We start from the raw sequence: 17,606 nt of genomic DNA, 5'->3' as shown, positions 1-17,606 counted from the left end.
TAGAGGCTATTATGTCTTGATGGCTGATCTGAGGAAAGAGAATAATCTCTAATAAATGGCTGGTCTGAATCTTCCACTCCTTAATAATCCATCTACCAAAAAACTTTCATTGTGGCACAAACATTAAAGTGTTAACTAGCTACTTATCGGGTACTAATATTTGCCTTGTTTTCTTCTAGATGCAAAGAGTTTGGCTGAAATGCTTATGAGGTAAGAATAATGTTTATTAATTCCAAATTTAATAATGTTTCTGGTTCAAGGGATTATATTCAAAATCATTCTTGGGAACAACTTAATTATTAAACCTTCCATTCCTGAATTCTTTGTATGTATGTGCCAAACACACCATTTTAGTGTCTCTTAGGAATGAGGACAGTGTTTTCTAATGGTCCAGAGACAAGCAGAGTTCCACAGAAATCTGGCCAGTCACATGGTGCTGATTCACCTCTTTGTTTCCCCCATCATGTTAGAAGAGGCTGAAGATGCATTGAACACTTTCCTAATATTGGATTCAGAGTAACAGCCGTGTTTTGTTAGTCTCTAAGGTGCCACAAGTACTCCTGTTCTTCTTTTTGCTAATATTGGATGTGCATTTAAGCAGTTGCTGAACTTGCTTCAGGGATTTTATTCAATCAGTGAAAAGAGAGGTGATCAGTACAGTCATAAGTGGCAAAAAAGGTGACCCATGAGACAATATCTCTATTAAGATGTGAACCCCAATATAAAAAGGTTTGAGAACCCTTGGAGGTACTGGATTAAATTACAGAACATGTTTAGGTCCCTTTGGACATTTTGCCTGTTCACTGAAGTGTATTCATAATATGCATAAAGGGAATTGCTCTTCAGAGATCATCTTATTGAAGGCAATAAATGCCTGGAAGCACATATTTTAAAATACAATACACATACATACACACACACACGCACACACATATCATTGCTAGCTGATTATAAGTAGAGCTTTCGGAAAGTGGGGACAGTTTATTTATTATTTTGCTGTTTTGTTCTGAGTCATTTCACTATCCAGAACTATAATTCTTTTGTGAAATGACAACAAAATGACTTTTCTTGCAACAATAGCCTACAAATATGGAAATTTCATATTTTCAGTGTTTATTGGTTTGTCTGGAAAAAATGTTGAACTTTGAAACCATTGTGGGTTTTTGAAAATAGGACCATTTTGGTTCATATTAACTGAAAATCGTACTTATTTTTAAGAAAATAAAAACCTCCAGGATATCTGATGATTTGCCAGTTTGGACCATTTTCAAAAATTCAAACTCCCCCATCTCTGAGGTTTTAGATTTCATTTGAATTTACGGCACACCTTAGTTATTAGACTATCTCTGTCTGGTGTGTTGGTGATACATAGGGTTAATCAGTTAACCTAGATTCAAATATAGACCCCCATCCCGCAAACACTTACATATCTGTAGAGTCCCACTGACTTCAGTAGTATTGCTTGTGTGGGTACAATTACATATGTGCATGTTTGCAGGATTGGAGCCCTCACTAACTGTAAGCGACAAGTAAAAATAATGTCAATAGAGTCATTCTTTGGTGTTTCTCCATCTCCCAAAAAACCCACATAGTTCAGCATATTTGGCATGCCTCTGCTCAAAAGAGACCCAGTACTAACATAGCAGATCAGATCAAGTTGCATTGGCAAAATGTTTTAGTACAGCTATCATGTTACTTATCTGTAGTCATTTCTTCCAACCTTTAATTTTTGTGAGTATTGATAGTCATTCCTTCCCCCATCCCATTAAAAACCTGGTTGCTTGATTTAAAAAAATCTACTGCATATATAGCTTTTAAAGATACAAATAACAGCAAACAATTATCAAAATAGGCATTTTGAAAAAAATATGTGATTTAGGACAGTTTCAAAAGTGACAGTTTCAAAAGTGATTTACGACAGTTTCAAAAGGTGCTCAACTTGTGGCACTTTCTGGCAGCCTGCTTTTCAGAGGGCGTGTGCACAGCACATTCTGAAAAATCAGGCCCCTTTAAGGGTTACCTCAGATTGGGTAACCAAAAACTGAGGCTCCCAAAATGACTAGTTAACTTTTGAAAATTTAGGCCTTTTTTAGACAAAGGAGACAAAACCCCAATAATCCACAGTCACATATGTTAAATTTGTTGGTACATTATGAATAAGATTTCTTTATATTATACCAAAACCTAGTATCCTATACAAATCTAGAAAGTCTAGAAATCTCCCTTGGGGATATTTGTGCCCCTGTGAGTGCATTTAAGAATAAAAAGGGTTAAGGATGGTGCTTTAGTCTTTGTGTTGAATGCCTTGGTTTGGTGTATTTAAGTCAGATCCCTGGGGAAGCTACTCAAGCCCCACTTATTAACAGTTTAATGAAAGTTGTATGATTTGCCCCTCGCACCTCAAATTAGTAACAGTTACTAGTATTTGAGCTCAGCTTGGTGATGTTTCCTTTGGCAGCAAGTTCCAGATAAATTCCTCTTCACTGTTCATCATTGATTAGCATAAGGAACTGGCTCATGTTTCTAATTCTGAGCATAGACTAAAACATACGTTGCCCCTGAAATCTCTAACCCAGCCTTCACATTTACAAAGGAATAGTTTTCCATACCTCTTTTGCATTAACCTACTTACTGACCTCAGCCCCAAAAATTAATGAAGAGTCATGACTCTTGGCCAAGCATCCAAAATGACCTTAGTTTTACATAGGTGCCATATGTAATCCCTTTGTGTATAAATGGGTGTGTAAGATTCAACCCTGTTGTGAATGTACATATTTTTTTAGTCATTCAATTGAGTGGGGGGTTAATGTCTAGATCAGGGGTCGGCAACCTTTCAGAAGTGGTGTGCCAAGTCTTCATTTATTCGCTTTAATTTAAGGTTTCGCGTGCCGGTAATACATTTTAACGTTTTTTAGAAGGTCTCTCTCTATAAGTCTATATATAATATAACTAAACTAATGTTGTATGTAAAGTAAACAAGGTTTTCAAAATGTTTAAGAAGCTTCATTTAAAATTAAATTAAAATGCTGAGCTTAAGCCGCTGGCCTGCTCAGCCTGCTGCGGGCCTGGGGTTCCATTCACCTAGGCCGGCAGCAGGCTGAGTGGAGCCTGCGGCCGGAACCCCGGCTGGCACGAGGCTGGCAGCCAGAACCCCAGACTGGCCGCGGGCTGAGCGGGGCCGGGGGCTGGGACCCCAGCTGGCAAGAGGCTGGCAGCCAGAACCCCAGACTGGCAGCGGGTTGAGTGGGGCTGGCACCCCAGCACCCCAGACCATCAGCGGGCCGAGCGGCTCAGCCTGCTGCAGGTCTGGGGTTCCATCTGCTGGCTTCTGCCAGCCAGGGTCCTGGCTGCCGGCCCCGCTCAGCCCGCTGCCGGTCTGGGGTCCTGGGTGCCGGCCCCTTGCCAGCTGGGGTCCCAGCCGCCGGCCCTGCTCAGCTCGCTGCCAACCTGGTGCTCAAGGTGGGGATGTGGAGGGTGCAAGAGTCAGGGCAGGAGGTGGGGGGGGTTGAGTATGTGTGGGGAGTGCAGGAGTCAGGGCAGGGGCGTGGAGGTGCTGGGTATGTGTGGAGGGGCAGGAGTCAGGGCAGAGGGCTGGGGACATGTGAGGGGGTGCAGGGGTCAGGGCATGGAGTGTGGGGGAGATGCAGGGAGTTGGGGTGGAAGGGGGTGCAGAGGTCAGGGCAGAGGGCTGGGGGCGTGTGAGGGGGTGCAGGAGTCAGGGCATGGGGTGTGAGGGGGCTGGGTATGTGTGGAAGGTGCAGGAATCAGGGATGGGGTCATGGGGGGCGATGCAGGGGGCTGGAGTGCAAAGGGGTGCAGGGGTCAGGGCAGAGGGCTGGGATCAAGGGGGTGCTCCCAGCCCCCTGCCCGGAGCGGCTCACGGCAGGGGGCTGGAGGGATACGCCCCACTCCTACCCCCCTTCCCCACCTCCTTACTGGTCTGAGCAGCGAGGGCGCTGGAGCTGCTCTTCCCCCCTCCCTCGCCAGGGCCATCGGTGGCAGGGAGGGAGAGGAGGCTGGGCTCCACGCAGCACGCTGGGGGAAGAGGCGGGGGAGGGGGAAGCTTGGCTGCTGGCAGAGCCTGCCCTACAGCAGCAGCCGGCAGCACCAAGCTTGCTTCTGCCCTCTGCCCCCGCCAGAGAGAGCGGTAGGTGTGGGGCGGAGAAGAGCGGGCTGGGCCGGGCAGGATTTTTAATGGCACGCTGCTGCCTGCTGTTCGGCAGCAGGCTGAGCAGGACCCCGGGAGGCAGCAGCGTGCCATTAAAAATCGGCTCGCATGCCGTCTTTGGCACGCGTGCCATAGGTTGCCGACCCCTGGTCTAGATCGATTATTCAAAATGATGTTCATCTCTTTAATCAGTTTTGAACAAACTTTAACACATCATGCATTTCACTTGCTTAAAAAACAAACAAACAAAAATATGTATCCATAGTCAATAAATGAGGTATGTTATGTACATGCCATCACAATGTCTAGGGAGCTAATTAGCAACCTTGAGACAAATTTAAGGCTTTTGATCAGTAGAGTCTCTTTTTTTATCATTTCAGAGTAATTACAATGTAAGTAAATTATATTTTTCCTGTTAGGGAAGTAGTCTCTGGAATCCTTATCTATGAGATTATAATCCAGGGATCGGCAACCTTTGGCACGCGGCCCATCAGAGAAAGCTGCTGGCAGGCCGGGATGGTTTGTTTACCTGCAGGGTCCTCAGGTTTGGCTGATCGCAGCTCCCACTGGCCATGGTTCACCATTCCAGTCCAACGGGGACTGCGGGAAGCAGCGGCCAGCACACCACTTCCTGCAGCCTCCATTGGCCTGGAATGGTGAATCATGGCCAGTGGGAGCTGCAATTGGCCCAACTTCCTGACGCTGCAGGTAAACAAACCGTCCTACCCTGCCAGCGGATTTCCCTGATGGGCCACGTGCCAAAGGTTGCTGATTCCTGTTATAATCCCTTGATGCTAATAGCCTGGATTTTCTAATGTCAAAGACCCAGTCACTAGAGTGGGTTGGGAATTTTTCAACAATTTTTTTTGGTTGGAAAATGCCAATTCTTTGAAAAAAAAACATCTATTCATGGAGACAAATCAGTTTTAATGAGAGGGTTTCTCATCTCCAGGATAGAATTTTGATAGAGAGAGAAAGAGAGACTTTTGTGAAGAAGGCTTCTTGTGGGTGAGGTCATGGTGGATTGTCCATCACTGACAATTTTAAAATCAAGATTGGGTGTTTTTCTAAAAGAGCTGCTCTAGGAATTATTTTGGGGAAGTTCTATAGCCATACAAGAGGTCAGACTAGATGATCACAATAGTCCCTTCAGATCTTAGAATCTAGGAAGAGTCTATGAACCTCACAGGGTTGTTGTGAGAATAAACTCATTAAATACTGTTGGTAGGGGCCATAATTCCTAAGATAGAGTAGGGAAAAGACTAGAAAAGTAGAGTCTGGCAGATATGTCCTAGCTCAGTTCTGGTGGTCCCATTGGATCTGTTGGTTTTAGAGGCATAACTGCTGCCCATTTTGTGAGGGGAGGAAATTCCTCTTACAAAATGATTCATGGAAAACAAGGGGGTCCGTATGGAGAGTTCCTTCCTTCCGTTCACCATTTCCATGAAAAGGGGTGAATAGGTCCTTGGATTTTAGTGTAATATGGAGGATTTTACCGCGATTTCTGTATTGCATATGATTACGCTGCTCAGTTTTATTACCCATTTTTATTTACTTATTAGTAGATGGCTCATTCTCAGAGTAATTTTCTGGTACAGAGACTTTAAAATTGTTATAGCTTGTGTGAGGATACAATAATTGTTTTATAGTCCTGTTCTAAAATACCAAATCCAATGAAAGGAGTTAATCCATGAATGCTAACAAGGTTTATAATTTCTTACTACTGCAATGTCAACAGAACTCAAGTCTTCACTTTTCCTTATGCAATTCATTATTATTAATGGAATTTCTAATGAATGTTTGATTGATTTCTTAACTTACCAATTCTTATGATATTCTGGATTTAAATCATTGCTGAAAATTACTTAATACGAGAAATTTATATAAGACACCATCTTCCCACTGACCTGTTTGGTCAGCTGAAGGGTTCATTAGTCAAATCTTAGAAATGCAAAAAAATGGCAGTTTTATAACTGTTTCCATCAGTTTCAATATTGAACAGCTGCATCGAAAAGATTTAATAAGGGCTTTCGATAGATAAACCGCTGAATAATGGCAGACTCAGTCCCTTGCCCGCACCTATTTTTTCTCATCTCCCTACCACATACTTTAAATTAATACCACCTATTTGCTTCAAAGTACAAAGAAAGAAAATAAAATGTATGAGAATTTTGGTGACTATGGTAATTTTATTAGCTTAAGTTGAATGGATTCTTAAAAAGGAAATATTTAAGTATCTTTTCATATGGGGGGTGTTTTCATGTTTGTCTCTCTTTTGTGCTTAGTAAGAACACCAGGACCTCAGATACACTTAACAAGCAGCAGCAGACACTGAGGATGCACATAGATATTCCCAGAGCTCAGCTTCTGATTGAAGAGAGGGACACAATGGAGACCATTGGTAAAATGTCAATGCATTTATGTTGCTTTATATAATACATGTTTTGGTGCACTTTGCACTGCATCCTTTACACATAAAAAGGGCTAGGGTCCTAATTTACAAGATAATTTGTCACGGTTGAAAAGTGAATTGAAGCCTTTTCTACATATGAATCATTTTGAGCTTTAAGGAACCCTAGCAAATTTAATGTAGAGTAGGGCAGCAAAAAGTGAAGTGTTCCATTCTGACATTTTCAACATGAAAACTTTAATTTTCCATTTTAAAATGATTTTTTTTGTTTTGAAATTTTAATTTGTTTATTATAAAAGAGGTTATTTTAAAAGGTTGAAATTAAAACAAAACATTTCAAAATTACTGAAATAAAATGTTTTAATTGACCCAATCTGAAATTTTTTTCAGACTATCTGCTTGTGAAATGAAAAGAACTACTTCATGGAGGATAGGTCCATCAATGGCTATTAGCCAGGATGGGCACGGATGGTGTCCCTAGCCTCTGTTTGCCAGAAGCTGGCAGTGGGCGGTAGGGGATGGATCACTTGATGATTACCTGTTCTGTTCATTCCCTCTGGGGCACCTGGCATTGGCCACTGTCAGAAGACAGGATAATGGGCTATTTGGGCCTTTGGTCTGACTCAGCATGGCCATTCTTATGTTTGAGATTTCAATTTTTTGCCCCAAATTTGGGACAAGAAAAAAAATTAAAAAATCTCTAAAACTTTTGCAGGTCTAGAAAATTGTTTCCCACCCAAATCTATATAAAACTACGTAATTATATATCTATCTAGCTATAGCAAAAGTTATTCTGTATTTTGCTACATTGAATAAATAAGGAAAAAATTGAGATTCATTAAAACTGGGACCCTGAAGCTGAAATCTTTTACATTTCAGAAGGTTGGATACCAAATCTCCTGGAACCAGAATCACCACTGTCATTCTGGTTTCAGGTCAAAAGTCATAAATAACTTACGTTATGCCTGGGATGCATCTGAAATCTCACAAAAACAGCAATTTCCCTATGAGTTCATCCCCAAATGGCTGAAAGCTCGCAAAAACAACTGATCTAATGAGTGTCTTGCTATACAAAATAGCAGGGCTCTCACAGAGGGAGCTGATGTTGCCAGATTTTTACCATTTTGGACAAAAAGCAGTCTAAAGCAAACCTGAAACTAGCTTAAGTTAGCGGGGAGAGATAGCTCAGTGGTTTGAGCATTGGTCTGCTAAACCCAGGGTTGTGAATTCCCTCCTTGAGGGGGCTAGTTAGGGATCTAGAGCAAAAATCTGTCCGGGGATTGGTCCTGCTTTGAGCCGGGGGTTGGACTAGATGACCTCCTGAGGTCCTGTCCAACCCTGATATTCTATGATTAAGTGGTCAGAAGAGGATTCCACTTGTATAGAGGAATCCTCCAGTGATATAGAGCATATGTAGTGGTCACATTTAGGATGTGGTCAGAGGGGAGGGGAACAGTGGAGCCAGCAGGTATAATGTAGCTTAGTTCTGAGGGTCCTACTCAGTCCCAGAATTGGAGAAGAATGAGCTAACTTTGTCCCATCACATCCTGGGCCAGGCTAGCTTGATTTGGCTGGACCAGAGGATTCAGCCCTTTCTCTGTTTCACAGTTTATAAGGTTGCTTTGAAGATGAGATCCACAAATCACCTGCAACATGGACATTTTTGTTTCCAGCTTTATGTTTCCAAAGTTCATTTCTGTGCTCAATCTTTTATGAAAGAGATTTCACTCTTGAGTTATAGTAGTTGGGCAATAGGGGGTTTATAATGGAAATGCCATTAGCTCCTTAACTACAGCAATGTGATCGGTGCCACAGTAATAGAGTGTGCGGCACAAAGCAGTAATAGTAAGCCAGCACTTTGACAGGATTTCACATAGGCTTTGGCAGGTTTTATTCATGACCGGACTAAGAGCTCCTCTTTTGCCAGGGACCGCATAATTTGGTTTCATAACGTTCATTCTATTTAGGGCTTTTTTTGGGCAAAAAATGCCAGTTATGTTACTGTGCAGAATTGTTCACATTAATGTTCTCTTGTCAGTTGAAAAAACAAAACAAAACAAAAAACAATTGTTAGAAGCAGTGGATCAGCCACAGCTGATAGGTAAATTCACAGAAACACCATTGCTGGCAGTCCCTTTAGAAATGCATTAAAAAGCTATAGATTGTATGAGAGCAGGAATTCCCCATGGTTTTCATTGCTATTAAGAATAGAGGAAAAAGACTGTAATAATGTAAAAATAAAATCTGGAGTCTGAGACCAAGTAAACACTAAGCATACAAATGTAGTTGTTCTGCAAGCGTGAAGTCAATGGAAGATTTACCATTGATTATAGTGGGGGCAGGAAGGGACTTATTATTAAATGTTGTATGATTGAGTGGGCATCATACTCTGCATTCTGTATAGCTTCTTTAAAAAAAAACAGCACTGTGATCACAATTGTAAAGAAAAAAGCTACTAGCTGCCACAGGACCAACTGCTCCCCCACGTAGCCTGGCTTGGTGCAGGGAGGGGTGGAGATTCTGTATGGAAAGTCGGAAGGAATCCTCCGCAGTGGCCTCTGCTATTTCTTTGAAGAGAATCCATGCAGTAGTGGATTCACAAGTGTTTCTTTCTCCCCTACTCGGCCTGAGGTCTAATTCCCTCCCGTACCTCACTCCACCAATCCTGCTGTGCAGATAGGAAAAAGCCTCCATGCAGCTGTACGTGGAGTCAGCTCTGCTGCAGGAACTTTGCAACATAAGGAAGAGGCAAGATTTGGCCCAGGGGCTCCAGACCACAAAAGCATTTATGCATGTGCATAACTGTAAGCACAAGATTTGTCCCACCAACTTCTACAAGAGTGTTCAAATGCTAAAGCAAGCTCATAAGCACTTTGCTGGATGAAGGCCCTAATGCTGCAATATTTTTGTTCTGGTGCTGCAGAGGCGAAGCTAGCCAGAACAGAGAGAGCACAAGTGAGCTACCAATCTCCTTTCGACATCACAGATGCAATCACTTATGCTAATGACAAACATGAAGGGCCTGGGGGGACCAGTGTTTACAAAATGGAAAAAGTCCAAGTACTTAAGGCAAAAGATTGTTACAGGCAATAGATAGTTTCTAAATTTTAGGATACACAAAAAGCCTATCTGTGTCCCTTAAAGTCATCATATCTCAAATGAAGGCCCACAGGCAATACTCATTTCTTTAGTTTTGTGTAAACTTGAGGACTTAAACTATTTTTAAGGATCAACAAAAATGTGATTATTTTAATATTCATTTTCTGTTGCTTATAGATGACAGATCAACAGTGTTATTAACTGATGCTGATTTTGGAGAGACATCTAAACAGAAGTCATTGACAGTTACTCATACAGTACATTACCAGTCTGTCTCACAAGCTACTGGACCATTGGTTGATGTTTCTGATGCCCGGCCAGGAACAAGTGAGTATAAAAGAGACTATATTACCTATAGCAGATATCATTACCACAGTATTTATATTATCGTGGTATTTCCGTTATTTAGAATGTAGTGCGGAAACTATTTTGTGCAGCAGGAAATAGTCTCTTTACAATTGGACCCACTGTAAAAGTGGTACATATTAAGGTTAATACAGTAAAAGTTTCTTTTGCATGTTAAAATGTAGATGTAATTTAAGGTCATTCAGACCTGAATATTCCTCAAAGGAAATTTATGCTGCATTTTAGCATCTAGACTCTATTGAGTAAATGTTTTTAGTGGATTTTCATAGCTAATAGGTATTTATTTCTCAGCAATCAATCTTTATTTCATTTCTCAATTAACTGTGATTGTTCCTAATGTTCTAGGATATGAGAAATACATTTTCTGATTACTGCATTTTTGAAAATTTACATTTCTAGTTACTATATTAGATCCATTTTCCCAGCTATATCCATGCTGAGATCATCTTACAATGATTTAAACAAAATGAATAAATGTACTATTACACTACATTCTTCCTAAACTCAGTTATAAATGTGTTCCATATCGGTATAATTGAAAAAGTTTCATTAAATCTAAGGAATACTTATTAGATAGTAATATGGTGTAATGTGGCATACTTGAAGTATAGAAACAATTCCTAGGATGTATAGAAATACAAAGATCAAATACTGTCATTGATGTTTATTAAATTGAAGAATCAAGATTATGAGAATGAACAATATAATAGAACACTGCATTGGTTTAAAATCTAACTATCTTTAATGCTGCAAGATCCTGCACTCCAAAAGTACTTGTCTTTCCTAGAGATGATTAGAGGCTGGACAACACCCCAGAATACTTACACTTTCCATCCCTTATCTCCTCCAAATCAAAGCCCATTGAAGTCCATGGAAATACTGTTACTTAAAATGGGCTTTTAATCAAGCCCAATAGTCTGGTTCACATGCACCCCAGCAAGTGTGGTGGGAAACGTGTAAAATATATTTATTGTGCATTTTAATATTCCTTGAATATTTGAAAGTAACATTGTGCACCATAGATGCTGGAACTAGGGATGCTGGGGATGCTCCCGCACCCCCAGGCTTGAAGTGGTTTCCATCGTATACAGGGCTTACAGTTTGGTTCAATGGCTGTACCCCCTCTATGCAAATTGTTCCAGCACCCCTACTGTGCGCAGGACCGGTCTTAGAATTTTGAGTAGTTTCCCACATTTAACTGACTCATTTAAATGAATTTGAGGGGCTCAAGGATATGCAATTGTCAGCCTTCTCTGCTGCAAGGGAAGAACAGCCCAGCTGTTTGTGCTGAGGCCCAGGAATAGCTACTAGCATTTAAACAGATTTGTTGAAGTAACAATTCACCATACAAGCTGGAAGTCTGAGATTGCCAATCCCCCTCAATGCAGAGACCATCCATCCATCCATCGGACTCCATATATGTGATTGCAAAAAGTCTGTTTAATCATCCTTTTTTAAGTTGTAACACAATTGTTGTTCAAAATCTAAACTTTTATTCAGAAGACAAAAGTTGGGTACAACTGTTGCCGCGTCCACAATCCAAATGGGCTCTGCTAGGGCCTTCATTCCATTTGTTCTGTCTCCTTTTGGAAGTCTAGTGATTAGACTCTTCTGTTCCTTGCATTCAAGGAGCATAAGGTCTAGGATTATAGCTGGCATCTGCATAGTTGCACAGAAGGAGGAAAGTTTCTTGCACTTTTTACCCATGCTGCTCACCTGCACTGGGACAGTCACAGTCTGGAGTGAAATCTTGGCCCCATTGAAGTCAATGGCAGAACTTACACTGACTTCAATAAGGCCATGATTTCACCTTTGATCCTTTAAAGTTCATGCATGTTTCTAGATATTCTAAGACTAAGTCTGGGAAATGGACTCAAATAAGATTCAGGAGATTTAGGTCATGTCTTCGTGATGACTTTTATACCTCAAAAAACAGAGGGTCCTACATGACTTGCGTGGATTTCAAAGATCCACTGGCATTTTTCTTTGTAAGAGCAGTTCCAATATCCTTGGCCAAAATTTGTCCTCTGCCCAATGCTGTGCTATGTGTTGTGTACTGTTGGTGGCTGCCCTCTCCTGCTAGAGATGATTGTGTTTCAGTGGTGCACTGTGTATATACTTCACAATAGGTTGTAAAGGGCTTTGGGATCCTTCAGGATGAAAGGTTCTGAAAACATGGACAATTGTTTATTTATTAGTGATATTCTGGGCTAGCTGAGATCTTCTAAACAGTATAGCTACCAAATGCCAGTCAAGGAATAGCTACTCATGTCCCAGCTCTGGGAACACTGCTAAATGGCAAAGAACTATGTTGCAGCCCAAGCCTGAACATCTACACTGCAAATAAACAGCCCCTTAGCCCGAGCCCTCAAGCCCGAATCAACTGGCACAGGCCTGCCACCAGTGTCTAATTGCAGAGTGCAGCTGTTAGACACGGGGAATTTGTGGATGGCATCTTCCACACCCACCCACTGCCTCTTGGATTTCACGTCTGCAGAGGATGTGAGTTACCCTTACAAAGCAACACCGGAGAATAAGGAGGCACAAGGAACTGCCTTGCTCCCCACTCCTGACCATCCAAATACTGATATCACAATTCATAGTACTAGGGGAGAGCAGCAACAGTGGACAGACAGGAATGGGGAATGATCAGAGGCAAAGCTCTGTCCCTCCATCCAGCAGACCTCAGCTGTCACAGAGGAGGAAGAAATCTGCTAATGGTGTAGTAATTTCACAGTTCCCAGCACCCCCCTCTACTGCCCTCTTCAGTCTGCTTCTGAAGTGGCGCAGCTATGCACCATGCCTTGCTCAGGGTAGATTGAAAATTTACAATCTAGTCTCTTAATAATTTCCAACATTAACCTGTTATCTTTTCATAGCTAGATACTAGCCATCTAACTATTGTCCTTGTTCTAAAGAGCAGGCGTGATACAGTGTTTATCGATGGCATTGAGTTTGTATTTTTGTTTTGCATTGGAGGAGGATCTGAACAGAAGGTCAAACAGGCATGGCCATTTTGTATTTATAAATAACCTGCACCTTTGAAGTAACACACTGTAAATGCTTCATAGGGAATGTTGATTCAGAAACAATGTCCAAGTCAGTATCTAGTGATGGTTTTACTCACCATAGAAGCTTCAAAAGACAAATCTTTCCCTGATGGTTTAGTCACTTTCCATTTGCCAGTTAAAGATTTTTCTTTTCCCTTTGGCTTATGATTATGGCCCTACCAAATTCATACCCGTGCAAATTGCATCACAGACCGTTAAATCTGGTGTCCCACATGAAATCTGGTCTTTTCTGTACTTTTACTCTATACTATAAGGTAAACGTATACAGAAGTACACCCTTACTTCTGTGCTGCTGATGACGGCAGTGCTGCCTTCAGAGCTGGGCACCCGGCCAGCTGTTGCACCTCTCCAGCCACCCAGCTCTGAAAACAGCGCAGAAGGAAGGGTGGCAATACCGTGACCCCCCCACACACAATCATTTGCAAACCCCTTGTCGGTCAGAACCCCCAGTTAGAGAAACACCGAGTCTTAAGGGCTTTACATGTTTATATTTTGTTACAACACTGTGAAATTTAAGATTTAAATTTCTGAAACCATGAAATTCAAAAAATGTTAAATGCTATGACCATGAAATTTAGGAAAATGGACTGTGAATTTGGTAGGGCCCTACATCTGACGAAAAACAAGCCTTGTTTTTGTACCAGTGCTACTGATGATGTCAACAAAGCCTAAGCAGTCAATTTTGGCAGTTAGCTTACTTGTACTCCCTTGGAAGGATGGATGGATTGTCTCTGGAGCAGCAAAGTATAAAATATTTTAGGCCCTACATAAATAGTTGATTTTTTTTTTAATTGCTAAGGAAGAATTGGGGTGATTTTATTTTTTTCAGACACTGTAAGAATCTTTATGGATAAATTTGCCATCAGAACTTGCAGGATTTTAAGATTTGCCATGTATTCAGCAACCTGGTAGCAGCCCTTTAGCATGCATGATCAATAACATACTAGCCCAAATGTAAACTAATAAATAATTAATAAACACATAGGGTTTTGATAGTGAGTAATACTGTTGTATGTTAACATCAACCAAGATCCCTAGAATAAGAAATGTGATAATATAATCTCTTAGTCATTTGTAATCTTTTCATTTATATTTTATAAATTTGTGGTCGGGGGGGAGTTATTATGATTTATATGAAGTGATAGTGAGTAAAGTAGAGTTACATGGCAGTAGGGAACTGTTTGAATCCCTTTACCTGTTCATTCCCAGACTGTTTAACATTTGTAATTGTATAAACATGTAGAATTTCTGTGAAGAAAATGTCCTAATTTGGGGATGTACTCACTGCACTTTGCTGAAACACATTTTCATCCTTAACTCCTTTTTGTCAGTTTTTGTTTTTAACAATACCTCAGTCACCACTTCATTTCAGTTATTCTGCTGGTGTTTTTTCATTGACTAATGAAGAACTTAATGGCAAAGTTGGTCAATCTCTGTTTGTCAATCACAGATCCTACTACAAGAAGGAATGCAAAAACTGGGCCCACAGCTCGCAACAGGTACGCTAGTCAATGGACTCTCAACAGACCCCATCCCACTATATCAGCCCACACCCTCACCACAGATTGGAGGCTGCCAACACCCAGAGCTGCAGGATCAGTAGACAAGGAAAGTGACAGCTACAGTGTCAGCCCCTCACAGGATACAGGTATAATGTTATTTGCAGAATTCCCCTCTGAAGACAGGACTAGCATAACTGGAGTAGTATTCACTGCATGAGATTTACCATGTTCGCTGCTGGGATTAAGAGTTTTCTTTTCTTTTTAAAGCATTTTAAAAACGTACCTTCTAACTGCAACTGCTCCTGGGTTATACTACCATTTATGATAACAGGCATTGTGTACGTGACTTCCTATGCCAAAAATGTACTCCAAAATCTTTTTGATGGTTCTGTGGGTAATTTTTCTGGTCACTGAAACGATGTACTTCCTGAGTTCTAAGGAAGAGGTATGAGAATTTGCTTCATGAAATGGCACCAGCCAGGAAGTGGCAGTATTAGCGCTGGGAAAATGGAGTCAAAACTGGAATGGTTTTAAGGTTTGAGCTACTATAAGGTAAGTCGTTTCCAGTGGTGTAATTTGCTCATAGGGGGAATGCCCAGCTTTCAGGACCAATCCAGTACTCAATAACATCAATGGGCGTTGGACAAAGCCCTTATTTTCTTTGGGAGCAACTGTATCTATTTCTAATGAGAAGGAGGAACCTGAAGATGCAATTCTTCACTCAATCTTAATACTAGCCTTGTTGTGTCCCAGTTAAAATGCAGTTGTGAGATTGAAAAGTGAAGCTGATTTTCTTTTTCCTCTATACTGAACAAGAGATGAAGAAATGTACAGCCTTAAATGAGTTACATCATGTGATCAGGGAAACACTCACACAGCAGCTCCAAAGATAGGTTAAAAAACAAAAAAACAAGGAAAATGTTTGTTTTGAGGCATATCACTGACAAAGGAGGTGACTCCCTGCCTAGCTCAAGGCTGGCTAGAAGCAACTGCTTGTAATCCCTTGGGGTTTAGACAGGGGTGAAAGTAACTTAACAGACTTACCGGTACGCAGGGTGGCCAGGGTCCTAAGCGGGGGGGGGGGGTGGCTCTGGGCCCCCAGAAGGGGCAGGGCCTCACGTGGAAGGGGCGGGGCTGGGGCCAGACTCCCCCAGCCAGCTCTTCAGCACTGCCCAGCCCATGCTGCACGAAGCTTCGGTGCATGAGCCCAGGGCTCCGCCCGCTGGCATGGAAGCAGTACCAGCAGTGGTGGCCGGAAGCCCCGGGCCCTTTAAATTGACGCAGGAGCCCCGGGGTAGCCACGGCGGCGGCCGGGAGCCCCAGGCCTTTTAAATCATCAGGCCCCGGGGCAGCTGCCCCTTTTGCCCCCCACCATCAAGGGCCCTGCTGGTCTGGTCGGCTGTGTACTGGCGGCCACCTTCTTACTGGTACGCCATACCATACCTTACCAGCTTACTTTCACCTCTGGGTTTAGAGTGGTTACACAGGAAAGTCTCAAAACAGTCAGGCCCCAGAAGAGAAAACCATCCAAAGCAGTATACACAAATAGCTTTTCACTAAATAGAAATATGAGGGTTTTTTTAAAAAAATATCCAGTTATTCTCTGAGTAAGAAAAAGCAGACATCAGCCTTGCCTTGTTCTAAAAACGTTTGGCGCAAGATTTTCAAAAATATATTCCTAAAGATAGTTCCTTAAATCCATATTTAGAGACCTAAATATGCAGCTTGATTTTCAGAAGTGCTGAGCACTCCATATCGTCCATTGACTTCCACTGGGCTACTCAGAGTAGTAAGCACTGTGCCCAGTAATATTTGTAGGACTAAGCTGTTAGCTTTTAAGAATGGACAACTTCCTTCTAAATATCTTTGAAAATCTACCCTCTGCTTACATATGCTATCCAACATTAATATCAGGAACTTCCTATGGGCTGTGCTTTTGTCATTGTAAGGTACATCGTTAAATCAAATTATGTGAAATTTACATGACGATGTGGATAGATACATAAAAATAAAAAGACTTGTAAAACTTATTCAATTAAGAATCAAGGTACATTTACTTTGCTATAAAAAGATGTATGCATATCTAAGTCAGTGGAATATTTTTTTTATTCTTCAAAGGGAAGGTTGGGCCCTAATAATGCACAAATTAAATCTAAAAAAGAGCAATGGTGGGCTGCCCTAATGGCTCATGGATATTGCTGTGCGAAGCTGCATGGAAATCCAGGTGCCTCTCTCTTGGGCTGTCAGGAAGTAGAAGAGTTGAGGAAGGCAGTGTGTCCATCTTGGTTAAAGAGAGAGTGCTTCATGTTGCCCATCAGACATGCCTCCAGTTTCATTCAGACTTCTTTATCTAGAAGGATGGTGAAAACCTTATTATGGGCATGCTAGATTGCGGGCATGATCCTGGATTTGCTATGCCCCAATCTGTAAACCATCTCCAGGGGCACCCCTTTAGTGTGCCAGATCCCCCCAAGGAGTCACATTCTTCCATAAGGTAGGCCATATGGCCTCAGTGCCTCTGGCACTGAGCCTCCCAGGCTCCAGAACATCTGTTCCTCACTGTGAGCTTTTCTCAGTGAGTCCAACTGAAGCAGACTGCTGTTCAGAGATTTTTACCCCTTTGGGAGATAGATGCACTTCAGCAAATATCTGGTATGACTTTTCAAAACAGGATTTATTAATCAACTAGAATACAGCAATGGGAAGTCCTTAGGTTAGCACAGAGAAGCAAAGATAAAGAGAGAGTTCAGACTGGCCAATGCCAGGGCTGCATCCAGCCAAGCTATTCTAGAATTCACCTTGGCCCTGTCTCTTTGTCCTTCAGTCTCCCGTGAGAGCTGCTGTGTTTCTGTGTTGCCAGTTCTTATCACAGATATCTGACACCTCTTGCCTTTGTTCTCAGGACACAGCCTGGCTGTGTTCACACGTTCAGCTGCCTCTGCAGTTAGGTGTTAACCTTTGGTCATAAGAGTTTCCATTGTCTCTTCTAG

At 41.9% G+C, this 17,606-nt stretch overlaps 1 protein-coding gene across 5 annotated transcripts in view; it reads left to right on the top strand.

Annotated features, from left to right (window-relative positions):
- The window catches only part of DSCAM (DS cell adhesion molecule), a 614,601-nt gene that overhangs the window by 568,301 nt on the left and 28,694 nt on the right, over positions 1-17,606 (top strand). For all 5 annotated transcript variants that reach the window (XR_010594753.1, XR_010594754.1, XR_006176627.2 and 2 more), the window contains 4 exons: positions 180-210; positions 6,454-6,569; positions 9,855-10,004; positions 14,565-14,762. Coding sequence is in view for 1 of the 5 variants with exons in the window: in XM_005304452.5 (XP_005304509.1) it covers positions 180-210; positions 6,454-6,569; positions 9,855-10,004; positions 14,565-14,762 (495 nt within the window). In the remaining 4 variants the exon portion in view is untranslated. The remainder of the gene's footprint in view (positions 1-179; positions 211-6,453; positions 6,570-9,854; positions 10,005-14,564; positions 14,763-17,606) is intronic.

This window comes from Chrysemys picta, chromosome 1 (genome assembly GCF_011386835.1).
Source record: "Chrysemys picta bellii isolate R12L10 chromosome 1, ASM1138683v2, whole genome shotgun sequence".
Taxonomy (NCBI): Eukaryota; Metazoa; Chordata; order Testudines; family Emydidae; genus Chrysemys; species Chrysemys picta.
Note: the sequence above shows the minus strand (reverse complement) of the source record. Positions and strands in the feature narration are given on the sequence as shown.